The following is a 23,766-nucleotide window of genomic DNA, read 5'->3' on the forward strand; positions in this document are numbered from 1 at the left end:
ACAGCGAACGTCGACCAGTGCAGATCGTCAAGATGAAAGTGAAGAGGATGATCAAAGAAAACTGGAGTTGGCAATACAGCCTGAGAACTTGTGTATCTCATCGCATTACCAATTTCAACAACTTGGGAAAGGATTTTTACATCAGCATGGTGATTTAAAACAACTGAGTGATGAAAGTGAGTGGTATTTATGGGGACCGTATCTGTCTGAACGACAATGGGGAACAGTACGCGAAGATTATTCCAGTGATGGAAACTGGTGAATATACTACTTTGATTTCACTCAAGGCCAATTTTCATGAAAATACTGTAAAATCTGTGTTAGAAGCTGCGGCTTCTATTAAAATAGTACAATGCAACAGAGAGGATGTGGCTTCTATTAGAGCATCTACACATATCATATTGGTGAATGTTTGGTTCTCAATTATTCAAAAAGAATGGGTGCAACTTCTATTAGGGATGCGGCTTCTAATACAGATTTTATGGCTAACTTTGTAGCAGTCAAAATTGTGTCTATTTTTCAAACACGAAAAATGACATACTGTCGATTAGGAATGGAATTTTCAAATAATTCCTATCGATGTGATTAACTCAAAAGCTTGACGTCAATGATGTCCATCATAAACCTGCAAACTGCACACACATTATTTTGTTGTTCGTGCCTAAAGCCGTCAAAAAAGTACAGTAAGTACGCTAGAACATTTGTTTGCGTTGGTTCTTTTGGAGGTGGCTGGGTCTCTGTAAACCAAGACATAGGAAAATTTTGAATTTGTTTTATTTACTCAGCTGGAAATACTTTACGCACAATGAAGCTCACCAACGTGCATACCAGTGGGGAGAAGATGGACTATTTGGAGTGTGCGATAAAGAGGCAAGGTTATGTTGTGCACTATCGTTATGGAACGGACAAGACCCTATGTTGAAGGAAAGACTGTATGGATTAACTGGACTAATGGTAAGTCTGGAAAAACACAGAACTTTATTGCAGTGAGTGAACATTTCGTTGTGTGATCCTTTGAAACAAGGAGTCACGGTGACTTTCACAAAATTTAGTTTTCAAGTGTTTTCTTAAATTTCATCCCAACACTGAGTGACCAAATATTGAATCTGAGAGATACAATCTTGGCGAGTTATACTGACGTATTGTGCCATTTATGCCATTAACTAAGTAAATTATTGTTTCACTACATTAAATCTAGTCCAATGCAAATAACGTAGAATGTATGTAATTTTTAAAGTTCAATCAGACTTCAGTGTTTAGATGTACAAGTATCTGAGTCTCCCGCAGTTGAGTATGGAAAATGTTTAATTGTTCTATGTTAGGCAAACGCATACTGGCTCACAGAAATGGCAGATGCAATAGTCCATATGCTCAAAATATTTAAGATATAGATGCAGGTTCGTGGGCACTTGGGAGTGAATTTTGTTTTGTTTTTTTTTTGCTTTTATTTATCCAAACAGTCTTGGCTATAGTCTGTTAAAATTTCACAGCATTGTGAATAGTGGAACATACTCAAAAGACGATTTTAAAATATAGAAAACAGGTACAAACATTCTAGCTTTTGAAAGCTTAGCAAGATTTGGCAAGGCTGTACACAAATAATCAATAAGTAATATTTTAAGGATTGAACATGTATAAAGCAACAGTAATCAATCATTATGTATGTCTTTCACTGCAGGGTAACCATGGTGAAGATGTGAAGGAGTGTTACTATTACCTTGACAACACACCAACACATTCTTACATGAAGGCGCTGTATAAGTATCCGCAGAACGAATTTCCATATTTGGAGTTGGAGAAAGAGACAGCTTCAAGAACTGTGAAAGATCCTGAATATGAATTGGAGGATACAGGTAGGTCACATGACTACAGTATAGGTGGGCTTAGTGCAGGAGTAGAAGTCGATGGATGAAATATAGATTTCTCCGATTAATTTTTATTAATTATCTGATAATTCTATGAGGTTATTGCCTGATATCACTTGGGTGTAAAGCTAGTTGATACGAGTGATGTCATAGGTTTGTGTAGTACAGCCCATGACACCACAAATAATTGTTAAACCGTTTAATTTTTGCTGCTGAAAATTGTTACGATTTGATGATTTTAAGGCATTTATGAAAACAAATTTTCTCAAAAGTCATTGACACTTGGTCTTGTTGGACCCAAGACAAATTTTCACTGACTCTTGAAATTTGCGTTTGTCTAAAGAAAAAGCAGTTTACAGTATATCAAATGGTTCTATGAGTAAGATTCTGAGTATGAAAAAGATTAATCGTAATATAATTTTAAGCTAATTTATGCTAATTAGTCTGACATTAGATCAAGTGCTTCGGTTGTTGCGCATTCAAAGTTATGGCAACCAATGGTGTTTAATAATCAGCAGAAATATAAACTGTATCTTATTTACTGTAAAATACTTTATTTGGAATTAATTTTCGCTGAAAAGACTTTTCGGGTGTTTTGTATGGAATTTAATTATCACTGATTTTTGGCAAGTTGAATGTAAAATATAAGAAAAAAGGTATATTCACTGGATTTTATTTTCACTGAATCACTCCTTCAGCAAAAATAGCGAAAATTAATTTCAAGTATTTCAAAGTAATTAATAGGGATATTTTCTGTCTGCTTTATTATGAGTAATTTCAGGTAATTGTTTGAAAACAATAAAATGAGTAGTAGCATAAATATCATAACAATTACTGTACCATGATATTTTCAAAATGATGTCATATATTGGAACAGCGCCCTCTGTGCCAAATGCTGTATTTCCTTAAAAATATGAGATTATTCCAGTAGCTTTAAGCCTGTCCGAAACCTGTATAATCTTACTATAGATAATGTCTGTTAATTCTAGGTGTCTTTGATGATAGCAAATATTGGGATGTGGAAGTAGAGTATTTCAAAGATACTCCACGTACAATTCTGTGTCAGTACACTATATCCAACAGAGGATGTGACCGTGCCACGATTCATGTACTTCCCACCATCTGGTTTAGGTGAGAAAATATATAATTTATAGAGAGAAGTAGCGATCACGTTGTTATACGTCACTGGTACGACTCTTGAATGATATGGAGTTCGCTGAGAATATGCTAATGGAATATAATTAAGCAAAACATCCTGTTAGTTAGGGCAGTCTTAATTAATTTTTGTTTATGGTTCTGTGATGTTCTAAAAAAAAATCTCTTTCATTTTTACAATTTGCAAAAACTAAAGAAAAGATGTGATGCATTAATTCCAAGTGAAAATAAAGTTATGCTGAAAGGGTAAAACTCTAAATTACAATAGAATAAAATTGCTGTTCTATTGAAATGATTATTTCAGGAATACCTGGAGCTGGGGAAATGATTTTGTTGATAACACAGAGAAGAAACCGTATATTAGGAAGGTAGCTAATTGTAATAAAGTAGTATGTAACCATGGTGATTTAGGTATGTAATAGATTATAATATCAAGTGTTCGAGTTACATTCACTCATGAATATTCATTAGATTTGGACAAATAGTAAACGAAAAATTGATACAGTAAATCTTGTATTAGTTACTACCTGTATATAAGGACCACTTGCCCCTTTTGACCACCTTTGGGTAGTCCCAAGACAATTTATCTGTAAAGTGACCTGTACTGTATATAAAGACCACTTGCTCTTAGTGACCACCTTTGGGCAGTCTCAAGACAATTCATCTGTAAAGTGACCTGTACTGTATATAAAGACCACTTGCTCTTAGTGACCACCTTTGGGCAGTCCCAAGACAATTCATCTGTAAAGTGACCTGTACTGTATATAAAGACCACTTGCTCTTAGTGACCACCTTTGGGCAGTCCCAAGACAATTTATCTGTAAAGTGACCTGTACTGTATATAAAGACCACTTGCTCTTAGTGACCACCTTTGGGCAGTCCCAAGACAATTTATCTGTAAAGTGACCTGTACTGTATATAAAGACCACTTGCTCTTAGTGACCACCTTTGGGCAGTCCCAAGACAATTTATCTGTAAAGTGACCTGTACTGTATATAAAGACCACTTGCTCTTAGTGACCACCTTTGGGCAGTCCCAAGACAATTCATCTGTAAAGTGACCTGTACTGTATATAAAGACCACTTGCTCTTAGTGACCACCTTTGGGCAGTCCCAAGACAATTTATCTGTAAAGTGACCTGTACTGTATATAAAGACCACTTGCCCTTAGTGACCACCTTTGGGCAGTCCCAAGACAATTTATCTGTAAAGTGACCTGTACTGTATATAAAGACCACTTGCCCTTAGTGACCACCTTTGGGCAGTCCCAAGACAATTTATCTGTAAAGTGACCTGTACTGTATATAAAGACCACTTGCCGTAAGTGACCACCTTTGGGCAGTCCCAAGATAATTTATCTGTAAAGCGACCTGTACTGTATATAAAGACCACTTGACCTTAGTGACCACCTTTGGGCAGTCCAAAGACAATTTATCTATGAAGTGACATGTACTGTATATAAAGACCACTTGTTCTTAGTGACCACCTTTGGGCAGTCCCAAGACAATTTATCTGTAAAATTATCTGTATATAAAGACCACCTGTCTAATGTGACCAGTGGCCACCCTCTTGGCATCAGTTCAAATGAACCTGTGTATAAAGACCAAAATGATGGAAGATGATTGCATGTTTGATGTTCTCAGTCTCAAGCCAAGTGTATTTTTTTTTTATTCTCCTTCTTCAAATATATGTTGATAAATTGCTCCTTAACTGAGAAATTATTGACATATTTTCTTTTGACAAATTAATTAAAGGGCGGCTATACAAAGGTTTGACTGTTGTCACTAGTCAGGAGTACAAGTGGTTTACAAGATAGCTCCTAGCAATAAAGCTGTGTTTCAAGCGATGACACTTTCACAACATTAAATAGAGCTTCTAGACATCTCAGAATCTTGTAACAATAAACAAATACAAATTTTCAGGTGAGTATTCATGGATGGTGTATAATGGACAGAATGATGAATCTACACAATATCTGTTCACGGAAAACGAGACGAAATTGGACACTGATGATGGCACCACGACTTACAGCAAAGATGCATTTCACCAATATGTTGTACAAGGTTGGTTGATATTACATAATCAATAAAGATTGATTTTTTAAAAATACATAATTTTTACACTTATTATAGTACCATCACAATAATGCGAAAAAAAAATAAAAATGTTGTATAAATCCAGGAAGATGGGTTTTCCATTTGCGGGGTGTGACTGCTTGACCACACCATTCAACATTGATAACAACCAGTTTTCATGCTGAGTTCAAGACCTCATAAACACTCATACATTTCTCCTTGTATTGTTTATTTCTAGGTGACAAAAACACTATTAATGGAGATGAAATTGGCACCAAATGTGCAGCACATATTGTATTAAATGTAGAGCCAGAAAGCAGTGTTGTTGTAAAGTGGTGTCTTGTAGTATCTGAAGACTGCAAGCAAAACGATACTGTGTTCGGAGACTGGTTTACTGAGATACTCAGTAGGAGGAGACAAGAAGCTGATGTATTTTATCAAGAGGTGTGTTTTGTGCTATGGGATGCAGATTAATTAATAACTAAATTTGGAGTCTCCATTCACATACCTTATTAATCAACCATTGGACAGCAGTTCTGTAAAACAGTGCAATGGGACACATACATTTGACATTGCAAATGTGATTAGTTGTGATATTACAACAGAACAGACTTTTGTGTCGTAGAAGGCATTCTTACACGACTTTAAATTTACTACATGTACCGTATTTGCTCTATTGTAGTGCATACACTCATGTGAATAACAGAGATGCTTCTGTGGTCAAAATAAGTAATATTTTAATGATTCAGTATACAATAAATGTAATTTTCAGTTTACCGGTATATCCGCTTTCATTAGGGAAGTGCTTCTAATAGAGCGAATATGGTACTTTCAATTGTTAGTTATAAAATTGTAAAATGTTCTATTTTTGCCACTATCAATTTCTGCAATTTGATAATTTTATTTGTAAGGACACAATTTCATGAAAGTTTCTGATTCTGTGTTCCAAAGATCCCAAATCAAATATTGTAGTTTCCTTTAATCAGGAAATTCATAATGCCCGAGGCCTAAACTAAAAAAATAATTTTTAGAGGTGCTTTAGCTAAGAACTTCCTCAGAAAATTGTCTAAATGTCAATTTTTGCACTGTCATACAATATTGTGACATGTTTTGAGGCATATTACTTGTCAAAAAAGATGATGATAACATAATCTGACAATTTGCCCATCTTGCTTGAACATACATAGGCACTAAAATGATCGAAAACAGTATTATCATGAATGTTTTCAGTGTCCTGACTTAACCTGTATAACTTAACCTGCAACTCAAGTTGCATAAATATCTCATGTTAACATCTCATATCTATATGTAAGGTTTTACCGGTCACTCTAACAAAAGAAGAAAGATCCATCAGTAGACAGGCATATGCTGGATTGCTGTGGAGCAAGCAATTTTATTTTTACAATATAAGAAACTGGATGAAAGGTATTTTGATAATTCACAGAGAATAGTAGCACACTTAAACCATAAATTGCATTCATTGTGTACAGTAATGTAAGAATTTTTTTGGCTATGGATAAACCTATGATATGTACATTAGCACATGTGCTTCTAATAGAATAAATACAGTATAGTTAAAGCTGTGTACAATTTCATTTTGACATTTGGATAAAGTTTACCATATCATCAAATGTATCCCTATAATACACATTGGTATATATAAGTACAGAAAGAGATCTTTTTGCATCCCTACCCCTAACTCTAACCCTTACCTCCAATTCAATTGTATATGTCCCCTATAGGTGTCCTTAGGAGGGGCATATACAAAACAAATTGAGGAGCACTGGAGGTTATAACTAGGGTTACAGGTGTGTGTTTTTTAAATTGATACTGTAAACTATAAAATGATATGCATTCCTGAATCTCGTATGTTTTTCTAATATAAGTTTAGACATTAACTTTTATTATTATTCATCTGTCATCGTAACGCCATTACAGCGTGCCATAATTTTGCGGTATTTTACGGGGTATTTTCATCCTACCTATTAGGAAATGCGAATTCCAAATATGGAATGATTATGCACGTAAGCGTCCTCTAATAATAAAAACAAACATGGCTGGTAGGATGAAAATACCTCAAAATTACGACACACTGTAACTTATGGCAGTACGGTGACAGATGTATAATAATGATTGATATTTACCTATCCTGTGCTGATGCTATTTAGTGTGATACCTTGGCATCAACTTGCCTTTGTTAGAAGCACCTCATGAACAAGGTAGTTTTAAAAACTTGCCTTTGTTAGAAGCACCTCATGAACAAGGTAGTTTTAAAAACTTCGATGCAGTCTTCTTGTTGTAGTTACTATATGTAAACTATAAAATGATATGCTTTCCTGAATCTCATATGTTTTTCTAATATGAGTTTAGACATTAATTTTTATTATTATACATCTGTCATCGTATCGCCATTACAGCGTGCCATAATTTTGCGGTATTTTACGGGGTATTTTCATCCTACCTATTAGGAAATGCGAATTCCAAATATGGAATGATTACGCGCGTAAGCGTCCTCTATTAAATAATAAAAACAAACATGGCTGCCACCAGAGTTTGACTGGATTCAACACAAAGAAGTTCACTGATTCTGTTCTAAACATTTTGGATTTTGGCATTCCCATGATGTATCCTTGGTAGGAAAAGATGTATAATAATAAGGTTATTATGAGAATACCTCAAAGTATGCTCTCAGACAGTACACCGCGCATCGACCTCTGCTGCGCGTTGGGCGATACTCCAGCTGTACTGTCTTCGTGCATACATTTGAGGTATTCTCGTAATAACCTCATAATATAGCACACTGCTTCATAATGCAAATTAGAACATTGCACAAAAAGAGAAATATGTAAACATCAGACAATGTATGCAACAAGATTTCAAAAATCAATTGCATTATTTTGTTTCCACTTTGAAACATTCGTTACTATATTGTAACCTAAGCCAGTCTTTTACCAAAAAACAATGGCTCAATCATACTGCACCAGTAAGTTCATACATCTTATGTTTTTTTTTATTCAGATTACGCCAAGTGTTCAAAGTCATCTACTAAAACGACAAGAAGAAACAAGGATTGGTGTCACTTAGTCAATAAACACATAATTTCCATGCCAGACAAGTGGGAATTTCCCTGGGTAAGATACTGGTAACTGTTTAATTTTCACTGCATTCATGAAGATAAAATGTCATCATGTTGTAGGATACTAGATAAATTTTTACTGCTACGGATATCATGATTTTCATTGACTTGCAAAATTAAATACTGTAAAATACTTTATTTTAGCTGGAATTAATTTTCGCTGAAATGACTTTTTGGGTGTTTTGTATGGAATTTATTTTCACTGATTTTTGACGAGTTCAATGTAAAATATAGGAAAAAAGGTATATTCGCTGGATTTTAGTTTCACTGAATCATCCCTTCAGCGAAAATTAATTCCAAGCGAAAATAAAGTATTTTACAGTAGATTTACAGCATATAGTTCACCAACTTGTGATAACAATTTACCAAACATACATTGCAATACAATATTAGTTTGAAAGAATAGCGTTCACAATTTTGACATTTCTCTAAGTGATTACTGCCAGAATTGTGATTTTCAAATTTTTCCCGTAACTTTTTATTAACACATTGCATCCTGATGCCGTTTTTTCCCCATTCATTTTGACTATGTATCCATCTAGGCTTTCAGTGTTTGATGTGAAATACAACAGTATTACACAGTCAGGTTGTATCACATAAATTACTGCCACGGCCAGAAGACCTTGATGATTAGTTTGGGTATTCAGTTATATAACTTTATAATATAAAAGGAACTTTTCAGTGCATTTAATTTTGATCGTGTGTTTATAATTGACTATGTTCTTAGTTCACTGATTTATGAAGAAAAAATGCATACTTTGCCTTATTCACTGAGTTTCAATTTAGCACAGTTAGCTATCAGGGAAAATAGATACAGCTAACAATAATAGATAGTTTTTAGTTCCCTGTGCTCATTCCTCGGTTGCTATGTGACTGAGCACGCTCACAACAACAAAAAAGAGTTGGTTTTATAACCAGCCATTTGTGTGCCCTTTTGCTTTTTGTTTTTTACAAGTTGAATATATACATACAGTATGCTGTTTCTCAGTGATATCGTAAAAGTGTATGTACAGATACAAAGATAATAATCAATTATATTTTCATTGTGTGTGTGAATAAAAAATGTTTTCCATATTTTACATAAATTTTGTAAACTTTCAGAGGTATCAAGGATGCTCAGAATACAAAACCAACTGAGACTGATATTGTGAATTATCTTTCTGAAACTTCTTATCCCACCCCTTCTTTACATGCAACCAGGCCACCCAGAACTCATCTATTGCTCTTATCTCTACATTTAATTGTAGTATGCATCATGGGACCTGGCTTTCCATATGATACCATATACAGATGTTGATTCTGGTTTTGCTAAGCAACAACTACTGCTCATGCTCAGTGAAGGATATATGCATCCCAATGGTCAGGTAAGTATCGTCACATTAATCCTTTATTTTAAAATCAGCAATGTGTAAATGCTCCAATCAGAGGGCACCTTACTTGAAAACTGCTTGTATCACAAATTCTGATTGGTTGCAAGATCTATGACTTTTCTAGATGTTTAATTGGTTAGATACTGTAAATACAATAATTATTCACTTGGTATTAAGTAAAATCCGCTAAATTAAATCTATGTGAATAAATAAAATAACAATAAAACTCGTTGTTTCCTTGACAAATTCGTGAAATTAAAAGACAGTGAATATGCTCTAAACATCAAAATAGTGAAATTAAATATCAGTGACAATAAATGGTTTTACAGTATACCTAGTTTATATTGAGGTGAAACATAACTAAAATTGACTGAAGCAGCTACATACAATAGAACTGCATCAGATTGATCACAGAGTTTACAGTAGAAACCAGTTCCAGGTTTCTGGTGTACATAATATTCAGTCGGATTACAACATCAACTTGCATGATTGTTGGTTGGTTGCATGAAGACTCTCGTAATCATCAGGATTTCACGTTATTTCATTAACCTGCTAGGTGATATTTGAAAGATGGATATTTAGAGGATTATTTAAATGAATAGCTATGAAATTAGATGAACAAAATGGTGGATTGGATAACCTACTCAGACAATCTCAAATTTATACATGTGGATTCTTGGTATCTAGCACTTGTTGAACTATCACATGATAAATAAACTATGTCACAGCAATCTACAAAGTTATTTTACTGTGAATTGGAAAACCTTCAATTTAATTTCCCTTTGTTGCAGGTTCCAGCATATGAGTTTGACTTCAGTGATGTCAATCCACCTGTACACGCATGGGCTTGTCTCTACGTATACAGAAAGACTGGTGACAGAGACTTCCTGGCAAAATGCTTTCACAAGATGATTCTTAACTTTGGCTGGTATGTATTCTTTCAAACATAGGTAATAGGCTCGACCTATAAAATAAGTTTGCAACTAATGTGATATACATTGAAGATCTCGCACAAAATGAAGAATTCTTGCAAATAGCGAAACGTTCGCAAAATTACAAGACGAGCATACATTTCTAGTCTAATGCAAATGAGCATCTGTGATAAAACTACCGCTTATTTGCAAGAAAATTTGTAAAAAAAGTTCCACACTGGGAAAATACAGATAAAATGCTTGATTACACAATAATAATATATAACTATATATGTCATGTCACGATGCAAAATTTTGAAATATGAAGAAGTAATTTCACTGGTGTAAAAATGCAAAAGACATTTCAGACTTTTGTTTTCAGAAAATCTTTTGGTGATCCCAATTTTTGTTTTCATTATCTGAAATTATTATCTGACATTAGCCAATAATAATGAAAACATAGACAAGATGACATAATATTCAATTTGTTCAAATTTCTTATCTCTTCAAGTCAATGTAAAAGTCAATGGGGCCCACAAGATGAGCATTAATGAAGAAAAAAAACAAATCCTCACAGCAACATCATCCTGAAAAAAATCTACCTGAAAACTAAATGAAGAAAAAAAATAATTTGCACCAATATATGATTGTGTTCACCATATATTGGTCTGTTTTTTCTGTATTTTTAATAAATCAACAAGATCAGAACAAACACTCCGTCATCACATTTTACTGAAAGTCTTCACTTCTGTATCCTAGGTGGCTAAACACTAAAGATCCACATGGCAACCATTTGTTTACTGGTGGTTTTCTCGGTTTGGATAACATAGCTCCATTTGATAGATCAAAAATAGCAAGAAAAAAAACTCTTCTTCAGGTAATATCATCACATTATAAATAATTATTATACATCTGTTACCGTAACGCCATAAGTTACAGCGTGTTATAATTTTGCGGTATTTTACAGGGAAATTTCATCCTACCATATTAGGCAAATGCAAATTCCAAATTTGGAATGATTATGCACATAAGCGTCCTCTAATAATAACTGGCTGCCACCAAGGTTTGACCGGACTCCACGCAAAGAAGTTCTCTGATTCTGTTCTAAACATTTTGAATTTCGGCATTCCCATGATGTATCCTTGGAAGGAAAAGATGTATAATAATAAGGTTATTAAGAGGATACCTCAAAGTATGCACTCAGACAGTACAACGTCGCATTGACCTCTGCTGCGCGTCGGTGGATACTCCCGCTTTACTGTCTTTGTGCACACTATGAGGTATCCTCGTAATAATTGACTCCCGTGTGCGAAGCACAAAAGGGAGTCTTTGCAGTTACCCTGTCTGTATGTCTGTATGTATGTATGTATGTATGTATGTATGTATGTATGTATGTATGTATGTATGTCACTTTTTTTGTTCCACCGTTATCTCAAGAACCACTAATCAAATGGTGAAACTTGGTAAATAGATAGTCTGGGATAATGCGCAGAGTTGATTAGGTTTTGGTAAAAATTTATGAATATTAATTACCTAATTTGCATGATAATTAGCTGATTTTTAGCTGTTTCAAGACTGTTCCACTGATATCTGAAGAACCATTAATTGGATTTTGATGAAATTTGGCACATGGATGCTCTGAACTAGTGCGCAGATTTGATTAGTTTTGGGTAAAAATCTATGAATATTAATTACCTAATTTGCATGATAATTAACTGATTTTAAGCTGTTCTATGACTTTTCCACTGATTTTTGAAGAACCACTCATTGGATTTCAATGAAACTTGGCACATGGATGCTCTGAACTAATGAACTAATTATTAATTACCTAATTTACATAATGATTAATCAATTTTCGGTTTTTCCACTGATATCTCAAGTACTAATCATAACATTTCAATAAAACTTGGTACATAGGTGTCATATGACACTGCACAGACCTGATAGTTTTTAACGTAATATCAGTACATATTAATTACCTAATTTGCATAATTAATTAATTTTCAGCTTTTGATATTTCGAGTAGTAATGATCACGTTTCAATGAAACTTGGTACATAGTTACTTGAGGACTGTGCAGAGACCTAATTAGTTTTTGGGTAAAATATTTGTGCATATTAATCACCTTATTAGCATAATTAGTTAATTTTCAGCTTTTCACCTGATATCTCAAGTACTAATCATCACATTTCAATGAGAATTGCGACATTTTTTCTAGGACTATGCAGAGACCTGATTAATTTTGGGATAAATAATTGTGCCTATTAATTACCTAATTTGCATAATTAGTTAATTTTTTGCTGTTCTATGGCTGTTGCACTGATGTCTAAAAACCACTCATTGGATTTCAATGAATCTTTTCTAGAGTACCTGTCACATTTCAATGAACCTCAGACTATGCACCATATTAGTTTTTGGTAAATATTTATGCTTCTTAATCACCTAATTAACATAATTAATTAATACTGATATCTCAAGTATTGATCATCGCATTTGAATAAAACTTGGTACATAAATGCTCTAGGACAATAGACAGCCTGATTAATTTTGGGTTAAAATCTGTTCATATTAATTCTCTAATTAGCATAATAATTAATATTTGTTTGGTTCTAATCACATTTCAATGAAACTTGGTACATTGTGCAGACCTTTAGTTTTACACTTAAATCTGTTCATATTAGTTACCTTATTTGCATAATTAGTTTTCAGCTATTCCATCAATATCTCAAGTATAAGTAATTTTGAATTAATTTTTAATGTGTCTCCAAAACTCTCGGCACACGGGAGTTCTTTCTAAGCTTTCTTTGATTTTTATTTTAGTGCTAGATTTTTTTTCCTAGCTCCATGGATTTTTCTTTAAACTTCTGAGAGCTTAAACTTCTGCATGAAATATGCACTCATCTGACAAATATCATTTTTTTTATTCTTCAATCACATCAGGCTGATGCCACAGGTTGGATGGGTTTCTATGCACTCAAGATGATGGAGATAGCGTTAGAACTCTGCAAGCATGATCCAGTATATGTAGACATGGCGGGGGAATTCCTACAGCATTTCCTGCTGATATCCAGCTCAATCAATGGCCTTAATGAAGAAGTACAAGGTATCTATTATAATGGCCACAAAATTCTGTATTCCTTCTGGCCATTTGCAACCAGTAGCATTCATTGGTGCGTACATGAGTATGCAAACTAAATTACAGGTTCTAGAAGGTTAATGAGGTTCATCAATTAATCATGATTGAATTAAAAGTTATTAAAACATGTTTAATGGAGATTCTTTTTTTTATAAATGCAGGTTTATGGCATGAATCTGATGGTTTATATTATGATAATCTATATCAAGATGACGGTGGGATAACACCACTTAGGTTGCATTCTCTGGTCGGAATCATACCGTTCTTTGCATGCTGTGTTCTTGACGCTGACATTATCAACTCGGTACCAGGATTCCAAGACAAATTGAAGTGGTATCAGACTAAAAGAAAAGATATCTGTTCAAGGGTAATATACTGTAAACAGCTTTAATTTGGGAGTGACAAATATTCACAAATTTCACGAGTCTGTGAAAATCATGAAATGTTCTGGAAGTGATAATTTCTCTGGTCCTGAGGCACGGCATGTCGATGACTTTCACAAAATTTTGTCCCTATGAATGCCATAAATTACGGAAATCGCTAACATTTCTCAATGAGAGCAAGGCAAGAAACAATGATTTTTAACCCTCAAATAGTGTTCTATTCTGTCTCGTCATTGCGTCGACTGTTCCCTTGACGTTTGTAACCATGGTATCCAGAAGAGTAGACATGATGACGGGAGGGAAATGAACGCATACTTAGCAGCCATTTGCACCAAAGGCCTATTGAGGTAATTAACACCAAATTCAAATTTGGCACTAAATTAAACTTCCATAATATTTCATCAAGAAATTTAAGCAATATGTCCACTTATTTCCAATCATCAACAAAAATTAATATGTAGTAGGCAATGCCTTCCGAGCGAACGCAGCCGAGTAGTTTATTGATTCACAAAAAATTGGACTGACGTTACGATAGAATGTCCAAATTATTTATTAGTTCATGCGCCAGTTGAGTGGGATTCAAGATGGCGCCATGCATGATTCAAGTTTCTCTGCTAAACACACTGATTCAAAACACTATTCAAAGTAAAACTGTTTTCAGTTCTTTGCCAGGAAATGATGGCCTTATCAACATTCTGAATAAAGTTTTATCATGAATGAGCAATTTCTCTTCACATAATTTATGAAACAACAAACAAAATAGCAACTCCCATTGAACGGAAGTGCGCCATTTTCAAATTTTCAGGTTATATACATGTAGATAACTTCCATACTTTTAATTACCGGTACATACATGTTATTTACAGAGCTCGCTAAAATAAATATTAAATAAATTTGGGAACTCAATGGAATTAATTAAAGAAATTGTGAAATGAAAACATAAATGATAAGTTTTTAAATTCAGTGATACCCGTGCTGCATGTATAATTTAATTGTTGTCTTTTTATTAACTGACAGGTGTTCTACAAGGAAGATGAAAATAAAATATTTCTGTCAATACCAGATAAACGACAGTTAGACAGTATACTGTCTTATCTCTTAGACAAAGATGAGTTCTTATCACCTCATGGCATCAGATCACTATCAAAGGTATGAATTCAGAGACCATAGAACACAATTATCAATTTTCCTATTCTCGGGAGCAAACATCCGAGCATATATTCACCACCTGACAACAGCAAGGGGTGAAAACATAGGTCGAAAACTCTCAAAAAACTGTACTGGGCTTGTTGTTGAGACTTTTCTTAACAGTGTAATAAGACCACCCCTACACGTACAACATATGTTAATTTGGTTGTTCATAGTTGAATTCACGCTGTTGAATTAATTGAAAAAGTCAATACTGTATTTGCTTATTGAATGCTGGACCAGTAAAATATTCAATTCAACCATCTATTCAACCATCAGAAACCCCTCTCTCATTTGCCAAGCCATATGCGCTACTAATAGAGCAAATACAAGAGGGATAATGTACGACAAGTTAAAAACTCAGTAAATCGAGTCATTTTGAAATTTGTTAACTCTTAAAGATGGTAGTCACGCCGCGCATGTGCAACATTTATGTTGATAAACATGGATTTTCCCACAATCCAATGCGATTTTCTAATGAAATCATGAGTATGAATTTTGCCCTGGGTGCCACTTGCACTAATTACTGTCAGTGATACCTTCCAAACACCAAAACAAAACCTAATTAAAGCAGGTAACCTCTCAGTTTGTACTAGTTGGTGTGTGATACAGTCAAAATCGCCATCTTTGTTTATATGAGACCCATATCTCGCCCATGCACAGCTCGACGACTACTGCCCTTTAAAACATTGATGGCCACTCATGTAACAATCATTCTAACCAATTGTCAACTATATAAGGGATCAACTATAAGAAAGTTTGGGGTGGTTAATTTGAGAAGAATAATCTGCACAGTGAAAATTTTGACAAAAATAAGATATACTGGAAAACGTTTTAATGGACAAAAGTTGTTGCTGCATCTTCCTAAAAAAATATTAAAATGTGGGCAGTTTTTCTACCATCTTGCTTTTTAATGGTCATATCCTCATTTTGTTAAATAGTTCCACAAAGAAAACACATTGTCTATGACAATTGAAGGCTTATCAGATGAGGATGATCAATCTTGTACAACAGAGTCCAATGAAATGGAAATAAGTCAAACTGATGATGGTACCGAGGATGAACAGAACCAATCAGAACCTCAGCCTACTGGAGAAAAGAAGACACAAACACAGGAGTACAGCATTGAGTATTCACCTGGGGAGTCAACTTCTGATATGTTTGGTGGTAATAGCAATTGGAGGGGACCCGTCTGGATATGTAGTGAGTATTGATTGGTGGATCAAGTGTCATGTTCCACTCCCAAATAGACGAGACGTTATGAGACAAGACTACAATACAGAATAGAGAAGGAAATAGAGAATAGATTATAAAAGAATTGAATACATGATAATAGTAAAAACATATGCAATTTTTATCCCACTGAAATCCCATGATGCAATGATTGAGAGTGTATGGGGTTTATATTTTCCCATATAATGTCCAGGATTTATAAATTAAGGGTTCTATAAATCATTTATTTTCACTGCTACAAATTTTCCCGATTTCAGGATTTTAGGCATTCGTGAATACATATTTTGCGGAAGTCACTGACACCCCATGTCCTTGCGAAAACTTAATAAAATGATTTTAATACAGTATGTTCATGTAACTGCATGGTGTTATATGCAATATCTCATGAGTATGGAAGAAGTTGCATAAATTTCAGGATGATCTCAAAATTCTACAACAGTTTGGTGATACATAAACATCAAGGTTATTTTGCTTGGGTCCTTGCTTGCCTGTTCCTTTGCAAACATGCACTGCATTTTGTGACGCTATTGGTTAAAAATGCATTCAAATGATGTCACAAGGAATTAAATCTTCATCAAATATCACCATACTTGTATATTCAGGTTATCTTCTAGATCCGGCTAGTATGTATACATTTGATACTATTTATATTATTGCATTTAAACTTTTTTCCAGTGAACTATTTGATTATAGAATCACTTCAAATGTACAGTGATTTCTACAGTGATACAATGATGGTAGAATACCCAAGAGGATCTGGAAACAAACTATCACTGAAAGCAGTTGCCATGGATATCAGTAGAAGGCTTGTCACAATATTCTCACCTGATGTACATGGTAAAAGACCATGCCATGGTGAGGGATTGGTAAATTACCAAAATATAACAAATTATGTAAAATGAAAGTAGCTAGTTTACAGCTACATTAACATCTTATAAACAACCATCTCATGATAATGGTCTATTTATTTTTATTAGCAAAAAAATATTTTATTATCTAAGCAAATGCATTTAAAGCACGGTAGTCGTCGCGATGCGCATGTTCGACATTTGTGTTGATAAACATTGATTTTCCCACAATACAATGCGCTCTTCAAATGGAAATCACAAGTATGAGGTTTGACCTGGGCGCGACTTGCACAGATTACCGCCAGTGACTCCTTCGATACCTTCCAATCACATGAACTTTACCTAATTAAAGCTTGGAAACGTGTCAGTTCGTACTCGTTGATCTGCGCAACAGTCAAAGTCACCATCTTTGTTTATATGGGACCATATATCTCGACGACTACCGCGCTTTAAACATCACACACTATGGCCTAGAATCACAAAAATTATTTAGTCCCTAACAGTGATGTCATTTTCAGTCAACCAATCAAATTTGCAGTGAAAAGCTGACCATGATGAGATATTACTAGCATCATAACTAGGCACAGTTGACATCATTTTCATTCAACCAATCAAATTTACAGTCAATAGATGACTGTGATTACATTCATTGATCATCATGGTTAGGCATTAGGTTACCTTAGAAAGCACGATGTTAGGCCGATTTTACACTGGATTTAGTGAAATCACAAATATTAATTATATTTTTTTTATTTCAAGGAAATTCTTTACGGTATTCTGAAGATCCAAATTGGAAGGACTTGGTTCTTTTTTATGAATATTTCCATGGTGACACAGGGCGGGGATGTGGAGCAAGGTCAGTCATTGTCTATTACTTATGCTCAAACAATCCAAGTTGATGAATGTACCCAGTAAGATATGTTGACGAGTGACTCACTATGATACAGCTATCAAAATGTTTGAAATGATTTGCTAAAAATAGGACTGGTATAAGAACATTACTCCTTGAAATCAGGTCAATTGAAAACCTTTGCTTGTAACACTAGAGCTGTTTTCAGGTTATGCAACAGACTATTAAACTGTGGAATTCCCACATAGCATCACCAAATCTTCATGTATAATACTAGTACCCTCATAGTACTAGTTAGCTGCATCCATTTTATGATCACTCATAAATCATGGGTTTTTCACATCACAACTCTTGATTAAAACTACAAAGACTTTTTTCATAACGCTTGAATTACAGCGTCTTCATATTGATGACAAATGAATGTTCTTTTTTTTTCTTTACAGTCATCAAACTGGATGGACAGCCTTGGTGGCTACTCTTATAAAGAAGACAAAAATGTAGCAGTTTAAAATTACTGGAAATGTTTAATAAATTTGGTTGGCATGGCCCAGCATGATTGCATCCTGTCAGAGGGGGGGCTGTTGATCCATGTTTCAGCAGATTCTAAGAAACAATACAACATTGAGCTAGCATTGTCGAGGGGGACAGGGCTAGTGACAAATTCAAATGTGATGCCAAACTTAAAATGAGACTTTTTTTTAAATAAATCTACATAATTTGTTCACAAATTATAATCAAGATATGTAGCTAATAGAAATATTATCTAGTTGGTATAAAATATAGATAAATGTTGCCCCTAAACTTTGGCGAGATAAATTGCTCAAAAAAAGCACCCTTGAAAATAATGATATAAGATTCAACACAGAACACTGCATGTTTTGGAATAAAATGATACCATATTTGTTGTATACATATTCTTTTACATAACTCTGTAAATATTTATTGATATATATGAAATATGTCATTTTATGCTGAAATGTAAAATAATACAATGTAGTCTTAAATAGAGAAATTGTTTTCTTGTATCATGCAGGACATGCTTTTATTAATGTGAACATGTTACTCAATGTCAGTTAAGATAAAATAACAAAAAAAACATAGAAAAATAACATTTGCTGCAAGTGTTTTCTGTTCACAAGTTCTTAAGTTTTGAGGCTTAGTGACACACCCTTTATATGAACAAGTTTAAAATTATAATCTCCAATTGGGAGACGATGCAGAAAATTCTTGCTATTTAGTTTTTTGAACCAATGCTTAAATTCATGTCACGTAGTGTCACTATCACCACCCCCATTCTGCTAATTCATTGACTTCATATCCTCCCGGTGGAGGTGGCAGCAGTGAAGGGGGAAGATTGGCAATTCCTTGGAGCTCAAGCGGAAGGGTGACAGTACTTTCATCAGCTTCAGAATGTGGACTCTCATCTTCTGTCGAGTTTTCATTTTTCTTTCTCTTTGACCTCTTTTTCAACCAGTCCTCCAGAGAAGGTTCATTATCTTCATCATCATCATCTACTTTTTTTAGTAATTTACGCTGTTCTAATTGCTCTACTTCTGAAACAAGCAATATACAAAAACAATATCATTACAGAATAAACATGCTGTAACTTGAAATATTTTGTCTGGGCCACACAATTAATATACTTGTTCAATGTATATACCAGTACACTACAAATCAGAATGGCTTTAACACATAAACTCACCCCTTTCCAGTGCTTCTTTAACTTCTGGTGTTAAATGTCCATAGATGCAGAGAGAACCAAATGAACAATGACCTGAAATTTAATAAATTGAGACCATCCAATTATCAGATAACTGCTAAATTAAATTCATGTGAACATGTATTATTAAATTTGAACACAATGTTTCACTGGTAAATCAATGAATTTAAAACCATGTGAATAAACTCGAAAATGAGGAAATTAAAAATAAATGCTAGTGAAAATTATTACTTTTACATCATACCTAATATGCATAACCATAGACTTTTGAATCTAATCCAAAAAATAAAATGTAGCGCATCAAGGTCCCTTTGTGTTCAATGAATGTACCAAGTTTAAACCAAATCCGTCCATACAAGACAGAGATCCAGTTTCAGAAGGGTGAAAATGTGTGATTTTGATTCGATTTTGTCATTAAAATGGCTACAATTTGACCATCTTGAATCCGAGCATGAAAGAAATCCATGTGCATATTTCAATGAAATGTCTGATGTATAAACGAAGTTTGAACAAGATTGGTCCAATCATGTGTGAGATGTGGCTGGATATGGACGGATGCAGGTCAATCCCTAAGTTTCCGGACTGCAACTGAACAGGGACTAGTTAAAAAACTAAAATTGGCTGTTGCTACACAACAGAGATAACCAAGTCTGGTATATGTCTGAACTTGAAGCTTAGTGACAACCACCCCCCCCACTTCCCACAGAGCACTTGAATGCAAACAGGGCTGTATTGAACTGTCTCCACACTTTACATGTATACCAGCGTTCTCCAAGGTTTTAAAATTAAGCAGGGCACTCCAAGGTGAAGGTGGAGTGGGCCTGGCACTTGACATTACGCAATACATTCTGCCTGCCTTCTGTCAATGGTCACTGAAATTGTAACGTGGATCATTGGCATGGATGTTGAAAGAATGGAAACAAAAAAATCTATTGTACAATTACATATACATATTAATTATTACACAATAGTTTCTAGAAATGAATGAACTTTGAAGTGCTATACAATCAGCTGATTCATCACAGCTACATCAGTTGTTTACTGATAATTATCAAGTCCAGAAAAAGTTTAATTATAAATTTGTCACAAAAATTTTGATTTTATATTTATTTTGAATGAAGCAATATAAAATTTATATTGGAAATTGGTTCATTAAAAAACGTGCAGGAATGTACGTCATCGACACCAAAAAGCATGATGATCAAACGAAATAAAATCTACACAATAGAAGATTTTCGCTTTGCAGTTAAGTTTCCATAAAAAATAATAGCATTTCCACTAAAAAAAATACATACTTAAAAGAATATTTTTCAGCCGAATCAAAGTTTGTTGATGTGTGCTTCGTTGAAAACAGCTATGACCCGGAAACAGTTTATTTGACTGTGTGAATCCTGATACTACGTAACAATGCATTTGATTAGATAAAGCCATACACTGACGCGAAAAAAACAATCAGAATATTTGTTCCAAAAAGAACACAAATACATTTATTTCCTCCACTTATGATGCGAGTTGAAAGCATGCATGGCCTTTTTACCAAGGCTTTTAAAGAAAATTCTACTTTAATCACATTCGTCAAAATATAAACATTTATATGTAAAAGCAAGCATTCGTCTGGACTTCTTGGTGATCAACAATGTCTGTGATGGTACGTCGGTTGCGCTGGTCGTTTACCGATCATGCAAATGGATGCCTTTATTATGCACAGTAATGACGTTGTTGCCGCTACAGGTCACGATGTGAACTTGGTTTTAACCATAGACCTTATGTTTAAATGAGGGGTTTTACTGATATTGATTTTAAATATTTGACATCACATTAAAAGTAAAAAATATGGGTATGTTAGGCCACATGTTAATCGTGTTAAAAAACTTTGGTGGTGTTATCACCGCCCGGTGACCTGCTATAATAACAAGTTTGAATTTTCACAGTCACGCTTTAAAACAATGAACCAGGGCGCCAATTTCAGATAACTGAGCAGCGGCACCCTGTTAAAACCACTCGTAGAGAACGCTGTATACTACTTAATATTACTATTTCTAGAATACTGCATAATACATAATAGTTGCCACAGTTGCAATCAATTGCTTTTAAAGAATGGTTCATATTCTCCCTGCATTTCTTACCATTCATCTGGAATTTCCTGCATGGTTTCTTTGCACTTTCTTCTCTGAGCTTAATGGCAGGGTCTTAATAAAAAAAAGTAGACAATTTACTACTAAAGCGGGAGGGTCGTCACCTGCGCACGCGCGGGAATTGAGTCCCAAGTGACGATAACAACACATGCTAAAAACACAAAGCCTCATGGGTAGAAGCTTGTTTGTAAACAATGACACTATGGCCATCTGACGCATGCGTAGGGGACGACTCCCTCGCTTTAACCATATAGTAAATACTGGTACATTAGTAGCATTTATTTTATTGTCAAATGTACGCCAGATCACTGTGAGTACTATGCATTTTCTCTGACTGGCAAATTTAAGAACACTTGTCTCTTATTTAAGAAATTAAAGTGTTTCAAACCCTAGTACACCAGAAGTGAATGAGTGATATTTATAAAAAGATTCCTGGAAGATTGTTTACAACTACAGGCAGACTAGCAACGTGGCTTTTCCTTTGGTCACATGCATGCCACATTTGTTTTTGGACTTAACTTTTATAAACAACAATAAACAACCGATCGAACTAACGTGACTAAAACGTAATAACGCGATGTCCTTTATTATTTCATCAAATAACACAAGATAGTGGGAGATGTACATGTATGGAGTATATTTGTTGGGTCGTAGTTCATTTTCTTTTTTTCTTGGTTAAATAATCTCCATATTTCTGTAATTATGAACCAACCGAGAATAGAGATATCTAAAATTTATGCTCCATTAAAATATCATCTTCCTACTATTATTCAATGACTTTAATCGCTTAGTTGAATGAGCATATCAAGTTTTCAAACGCATTGACCACAAAAACTACGAAGTGCATGTCCACACAAAGAAACACTGTCAAAGCAAACACTGCCATTTGACCTTTATAGAAAAATTTTCATATATTCTAGGAAAATTCATCGATCGAAAGGTCAAAACACACAGAATTCATTATTCGTTAGATCGAAAAGTATACGAAGGTGCATTTGGCAACACACCAAGCAGGTAAATGTGAGTGTATTCGGTAATCTTAGGGTTAACGTGTGTCAATAAACTATCAGCAAGGTCTGTCGAGGCACACATCCTATGGACGGAATCCTCAATTCACACCTACAACAGGCATTACTAGTCTGTCTCTAGTAGTCTGAGTTTACAATTAACTTGTCAACTTCTGGATAATTGCATTGTATTTCATTTTCAGGGCTTGAAATATATTTAAAAGACCATTTTGTGGGGGGCATATTTTGTTAAGGGGGTCTCACCTTTGAACTGGTCATAGTGATCTTTTACAACTTTCATGTGTTGTACGCCTTTCATATGCTTTTTTCTATTCTGTGGGTTGTCTGCAAACGACTTGTCACAATAATCGCAGTAGTAACGTTTGCCCATTGTGGTGATATGTGATCATCGACTCAGCGAGCCAATGTTGTTATTGTGTTGACTTTTGTTTTCAAATTCAGTGAATGTCACGGAAAATATGCTAAATATGATAATACATATGATAAAACCTTCAACATTACTTCAGTTGCTTCACAAGGGTTCAAACCATAGAAGCGACGCAGGTGGGCTGTCGCCGAATTGCGTAAAATATCACCGATCCATAAGTTCGTGTATTTGAGAGCCTTTCTGAGTAGGAACACTTCCGGAAACCCATGAACTTTTGACATGACAAACTGCATCCTCCAGAAATTGGTGTGTATCTACGCAAAAAAAAAAGTTCTTGATCTTTGGTAAATAATATTCGATATAATTAA

General features: G+C 34.5%; 2 protein-coding genes across 2 annotated transcripts; one reads left to right on the forward strand and one right to left on the reverse strand.

Moving 5' to 3' along the window:
* The first annotated feature begins 32 nt into the window (after nt 1-32).
* LOC100374233 (uncharacterized) lies at nt 33-19,761 on the forward strand. The gene is made up of 20 exons (XM_085490905.1): nt 33-38; nt 80-258; nt 786-954; nt 1,679-1,853; nt 2,855-2,996; nt 3,325-3,431; nt 4,942-5,082; nt 5,333-5,538; nt 6,408-6,519; nt 8,113-8,225; nt 9,478-9,594; nt 10,392-10,528; nt 11,271-11,388; nt 13,451-13,613; nt 13,808-14,013; nt 15,047-15,178; nt 16,159-16,420; nt 17,126-17,305; nt 18,058-18,154; nt 18,592-19,761. The coding sequence occupies exons 1-20, from the start codon at nt 33-35 to the stop codon at nt 18,647-18,649; spliced, it is 2,820 nt and encodes a 939-aa protein (XP_085347031.1). The 3' UTR covers nt 18,650-19,761.
* Nucleotides 18,649-23,705, reverse strand: LOC100376169 (zinc finger matrin-type protein 5-like). The gene is made up of 4 exons (XM_002735808.4): nt 23,275-23,705; nt 21,995-22,057; nt 19,851-19,922; nt 18,649-19,701 (listed from the first exon to the last, which is right to left on the reverse strand). Exons 1-4 carry the CDS (start codon nt 23,399-23,401, stop codon nt 19,430-19,432), a joined length of 534 nt encoding a protein of 177 aa, XP_002735854.1. The 5' UTR covers nt 23,402-23,705; the 3' UTR covers nt 18,649-19,429.
* Nucleotides 23,706-23,766: the final 61 nt, after the last annotated feature.

This window comes from Saccoglossus kowalevskii, chromosome 16 (genome assembly GCF_978046115.1).
Source record: "Saccoglossus kowalevskii chromosome 16, keSacKowa6.1, whole genome shotgun sequence".
NCBI classification, from domain to species: domain Eukaryota; kingdom Metazoa; phylum Hemichordata; class Enteropneusta; family Harrimaniidae; genus Saccoglossus; species Saccoglossus kowalevskii.